This window comes from Gavialis gangeticus, unplaced genomic scaffold (genome assembly GCF_001723915.1).
Source record: "Gavialis gangeticus isolate Ggan-Ray unplaced genomic scaffold, GavGan_comp1, whole genome shotgun sequence".
Classification (NCBI taxonomy): Eukaryota; Metazoa; Chordata; order Crocodylia; family Gavialidae; genus Gavialis; species Gavialis gangeticus.
This window is the reverse complement of record NW_017728994.1, coordinates 45,361,357-45,366,467: the sequence shown is the minus strand read 5'-3', so window position 1 is coordinate 45,366,467 and position 5,111 is coordinate 45,361,357. Positions and strand designations below refer to the sequence as shown.

General features: G+C 68.6%; 1 protein-coding gene across 1 annotated transcript in view; it reads right to left on the bottom strand.

Moving 5' to 3' along the window:
• The window catches only part of HPS1 (HPS1, biogenesis of lysosomal organelles complex 3 subunit 1), an 11,920-nt gene extending 7,101 nt beyond the window's left edge, over nt 1–4,819 (bottom strand). Inside the window, exons 1-11 of the mRNA XM_019502682.1 lie at nt 4,737–4,819; nt 4,012–4,120; nt 3,739–3,899; nt 3,561–3,663; nt 3,390–3,481; nt 3,180–3,259; nt 2,952–3,019; nt 1,887–2,054; nt 1,639–1,818; nt 357–424; nt 121–246 (exon numbers count right to left, since the gene is read on the bottom strand). Coding sequence (XP_019358227.1) covers nt 121–246; nt 357–424; nt 1,639–1,818; nt 1,887–2,054; nt 2,952–3,019; nt 3,180–3,259; nt 3,390–3,481; nt 3,561–3,663; nt 3,739–3,899; nt 4,012–4,050 — 1,085 coding nt within the window. The 5' untranslated portion in view covers nt 4,051–4,120; nt 4,737–4,819. The remainder of the gene's footprint in view (nt 1–120; nt 247–356; nt 425–1,638; nt 1,819–1,886; nt 2,055–2,951; nt 3,020–3,179; nt 3,260–3,389; nt 3,482–3,560; nt 3,664–3,738; nt 3,900–4,011; nt 4,121–4,736) is intronic.
• Between the last annotated feature and the right edge of the window lie 292 nt (nt 4,820–5,111).

Genomic DNA, 5,111 nt, shown 5'->3' with positions numbered 1-5,111 from the left:
GCCTCTGCACCGCAGTCTGGAGCTCCCCTGACCAGCACTCGAGAGACTCCAATATGAAGCAAACCTCCAGCTCCAGCCCCAGCCCCAGCCCCAGCCCCAGCCCCAGCCCCGTTCACTCACTGCAGCAGGCGCTGCGCCCGGTCCAGCAGGCCCTGCGGCAGGCTGGGGGCGGCCGGGGGGCTCAGGAAGAACTGGCGGTAGAGGGAGCAGAGCTGGTGCCGCACACCCCCCAGCGCCTGCAGAAGCCTGGGCGGGGGGACGACACGGATCAGAGACCAGCACAGAGCTGCGGCCGCAGCAGCTTGCGACAACCATCACGGGTCTCCGGGCCCACGCTGCCCCCTCCCCACACTCACTCCTGGGAGCTGGCGGGCTCGTGGCGAGAGAAGGCCTTACTCTTGAACTCCAGCCAGGCGCTCTGCAGCTAGAGGGGACAGACGGGCGCACAAGCAGGTCAGAGTCCAGCGCCGCGGAGCGGGCAGGGAGCTGCGGGGTCACATCCAGCCCAGCCCTGTCCTACCTGGGGCAGGATCAGCCCTGTCCAAATCAGCCCGGACAAACCCAGCATCTAAACTCTTTGTAAAACTACTGTCGGCCCTGACAACTGGCATCACACCTGGACCTGCCACAGCGGGACCGTGGCCACCAGTGTCCGGCTTCTATGAAATGCCAACGTACACTCAGGCCTGTCCCAGTAGACGGCCATGCCCCCTGCTATGGGGGGAGGCAAACCCTGCCAACCCACACCCATCGGACCCCAAATATAGTGTTGGTCAGCAGAGGGGCAAAACCCTCCCGCCAGGACCCTGCGTGGTTCGTGCCAGCAGGAGCGCTGGCGCAGCCCAGCCCCAGCCCCATCCCCAGCCTGGGCTGCAGCACGACCAGCGCCTCGGGGGAGGCTTAACACCGCCCCCCCAACACACACACACACACACACCCCCCCCGGAGCAGAAAGAGGGGGGCAAACAGCACAGCCCAGGGACCCGGGACACCCCACAGCAGAGCACAGGCATTGCTGCACCTGGATCACCCCACCCCGCACCTGTCCAGCCTCTCCTGACACCTCCATGACAAAAAGTGCCCCCTTCCCTGGCGTCTCTCCCACGGCTTCCCTGCTCTGACGGCAAAGAAGTTTGTCTGGATTTCCAAACTAAACTCACTTTTGCTGCCCCTTCAAGCCACTGGTTCACGTCCTCTGCTCTGCGGTGCCGGGCTCCTGCCCCCAGCCTCCCACCCCAGGCAGTCCTCGCCCCTCGTGCCCACCACCCAGGCGCTACGTGGAACGGGCAGGCTGGCAGTTTACAACGAACACCAGGCTGCTCGTCTTCCCCTAGCGTGGCATGAAAACGTGGGGCTCGTGGCCCCCAGGGATGGGGGGAGCTGAGAGCTCAGCCGGATTCACGGGGGGCGTGGACACAAAGGGGCATCAGTTGCTATCGAGTGTGGGAATGAACCAGAAGGTCCCAGCCCTGAAGTGCTGGAGGCTGCAGGGGAGAGGAGCAGGGAAACCCTGCACGGCCCTAGTCACGCCCGTCCAGGCGCTGCTCTGCCCCCGTGACACCAGGGACTGGGCGAGAGGGACCCGGGTCTGACCCAGCACAGGGCAGCTCCGATGTCCCTCCTGCCCTGGCCCCTCACCTGGGTGCCCGGCCCACCCAGCTTCTTCACGAACTTGTCCATGCGATGCCGCAGCTCGCCCAGGAGCAGGGGGGACCGGGGGCTGGGCACCGTGCCCGGGCCCTCCCGCAGATTCTTCTCCAGCACCAGGAGCCCATCCAGCAGCTGGGACAGGGTCAGGGCGACGGGCGTGCTGGGGCCCTGCGGGGGACAGAGGGGACTCAGCGTGTGCCGGCGTGTACCCGGACCCGGCCCTGGCGACGACTCACCTTGGCCAGCAGCACGAGGCAGATGCCAGGCCAGAGCAGCAGGCAATGCATGGTGTGGGGCAGCATGGGGCAGTAGCCCTCCCGCAGGTTGGTGTCCAGGAAGATCCTCCGGGGGTTGGAGGCGTCGGGCATGGGGGGTGCCAGGGCCTGGAGCGAGTCCTCTGCCATCTGCAGGGGGAGAAAAGGGCCTGGGTGAGAGCTGCGTATACAGGAGACCCCCCAGCCCACGTCACGTTCGGCTGCCCTTGACCCTTGGGGACAGACCCACGCACAGCTGGTTCGATGGGCAGCTGCAACCTGGGCCCTGAAGCAGCCGCAGGACACGGCCTCAACCTCTGTTGGCTGCCCCTTCCCCTGCCTGGGGCTCCACGTGTCGGGGGGTTTAACCCTCCCCTGAGGCACTGGTGCTGCAGCCCGGGATGGGGCTGGGCCGTGCCAATGCTCCTGCTGGCACCGACCCTGCAGGGTCCCGGCGGGAGGGTCTCACCCCCGCGCTTGGGCTCAGCCCCACGCTGCACTGGCGCAGGAAAGGATTTCCCCCCTGCTCAGACTGGTCGCACTGGGAGGTTTTGCCCATCTCTGCAGCGGGGGCACGGCCTGGGCCTGGGCTCTGCAGCACCCACGACCCCCTTGGCAGCAGCAGGACGTTGGCAGCTGCGGCCCCCCTGCTCCCCTGGGGGCAGAGGCGACGGTCGTGTGGCTCTGAGGTTACACGTGGACGGGGCTGATCCCGCCTCAGGCCGGGGCTGGACTAGATGCGACCCCACAGCTGCTTGCCAGCCCCACGGCTCTGGGAGTCTGCGATTTCGGTGACTGCGCCCACTGCTCTCCAGCTGCAGGGATATTTGCAGGAGCAGGCTGTGCCCATGGGGTGTAAGGTGGCTGAAGACTGGGGCAGGGGGAGTCCAAGGACCGTCCTGAAGGGGTGGAAGGAGCTCTGGGGAAGGGGAGGCCAGAAAGGGGAACCTGGAGAGCTGCTGGGGGGCTGACGGTGGGGTGGGAGCAGGCCCCCGACATGTCCCAAGGCAGCGTGCGGGGCCTCAACGTAGCAGGAGCCAAACTCACCTGGATGTCCGCAGCATCCGCCTCCGCCGAGCTCGGCAGCTCGATGCTCTCCGACCAGCTCTCGCTTCCTGCAGGCGACAGAGCAAAGGGGCAGCAGCTGCAGCCAGGCCAGCGCCACCAGGCCCTGGGGGAAGGGGCAACACAGGGTGGGCTCCGCTACTCGCGGACACTCGGCTCCGAGCCCCGAACCCAGGGCTCCCCCAGCCCGCGCTGCTGCTCAGGCCTGACCTGAGCTGCGGCTGCCAGGCGAGGGCTGGGGCGTGTAGAACTCCTCGGCTGCGGAGAGGTCGTCGCCGTTGCCCTCCTGCAAAGGGGAGGCTGCCTGAGCGGGACCCGGTGCCCCAGGGCACCATCCCGGCACCCCCGGGGTTGCAGGAGCTACGGCAGGATCCCCCCCACACCCTGGGCTCCAGAGCCGGGGGCGCTGCACGCACCTGCTCCCCTGCCTTTGTCCCGGTGGCTCCAAGGCTCTCCACAGGGATGCTCTCGCTGCTCTTCGGCCTCGGGGGAGTCAGGCCTCCTGCTGCAGGCTGCAAAAAGAGCACGAGAGCAGCTCAGAGGGGGCCGAGGGCAGACATCTGCCCCCCCGGCTGGGCCCAGGGGTGGTACCTGGGAGGCGGGCTCCTCCTCCCCGCTGCGGCTGGGGAACCGGTCCTGCACGACGAGGATGAGGGCCAGCAGGTCAGCCGGGCGGATGGAGCTGGCGTTGCGGCTGCGGGGAGACCACGCGTGTCAGAGCCGTGTGCAGGGACCCGGAGCAGGCCATGCCGTGCCGGGCCAGGCTCACCTGGAGTAGAAGGCCAGCAGCTTGGTGTGCACCAGCAGAAAGGCGTGGGCCACTTCGGTGCCGCCACGCTCCGCGCTGCTGTTGATGTGCTGCACCACCTGGCGCTCCAGGACCTCGATGCACTGCTCGCACAGCTGCGGGTGGATCAGCCGCTCCACCGCCTGCGGGACACGGTGTCACACCCTGCGGCCCCGGCCCCCACGCAGCCCACGGGGCATGCTGAGCTCTGCAGGCTGCTCTGTGCCGTGCCCAGCCCCGCGCCCCAGCACGCACCTCTGCGGCGAAGCTCTGGTCCTCGTCCCGCAGGCGCATGTAGGTCTGGAGCAGGCCCCGCAGCAGGGCCCACACGCGGCTGCGCTGCTCCGAGTCCGCCGGCCGCAGCCTGCGAGCGCAGCAGCACAGTGAGCCGGAGCCGTGGGCTGGTGCTCCCACCCCCGCGGCCCTGGGGCACCCGCTGCCCGCCGGGAGAGGAGGAACAGGCCCCGGGTCCTCTGGGCTGGACGGTTACAGGACTGGGGCGAGAAGGGCTGATCCTGCCGCAGCTCCAGTCAGTGATCCAGCCCCAGCCTCTGGCCTGCTGAGCTGGCACAACCGTTTCTGTAGCCAAAGGCATGGGAGACCCGCACCAGCCCATGTCACTTGTGGCTGCCCTCGACCCTTGGGGACAGACCCCCCCCACAGGGGGGTTGATGCTGCACTGGGGCAGAAAGGGATTTCCCCCTGCTCAGACTGGTTTGCACTGGGAGGTTTTCCCTTCCTCTGCAGCAGGGGCATGGCCTGGGCCTGGGCTCTCTACAGCGCCCATGACCCCACGGGCAGCAGCAGGACGTTGGCAGCCACCGGCCCCTGTATCCCGGGGGCGATGCTGGGGGCTGTGTTGGACACGGGGCTCATCCGGGCTGGTTTGGACGTGACCCTGCGGGTCTACAGGACGAGGACAGCGGCAGGCCCAGGAACGGCCCCCGTGTCCCCGAGCCCGGCGCCGGCGCCGCACTCACTCCTTGCGCAGCAGGTTGGAGTCGAGGGTGACCAGCCCGAAGTGCGCCTCAACCAGGTGCCGCAGCACATACAGCGTCCTGCGCAGGTCGTCCTCGCCCTCCGCGCCGTCCCCGCTCACCGCGACGTACAGGCAGTCGCCGAACTGCACCGGGCGGTTAGGGAAGCACTGGGGTCAGGCTGGGAGCCGCGGGGGGGGGCTCCCCGTGCCGCAGCCCCCCGTCCTGGCACCGCGCCGTTACCGTCTGCAGCACGTAGAGGTGGCGCCCGCCCTCGGCCGTGAAGCAGGTGTAGGTGTCGCCCAGGCGGTCCAGCAGCGCGGTGCAGGAGATGATGATGGGCGCCAGCAGCGTGTTGAGGGTGTCCTCGGCCGCCGG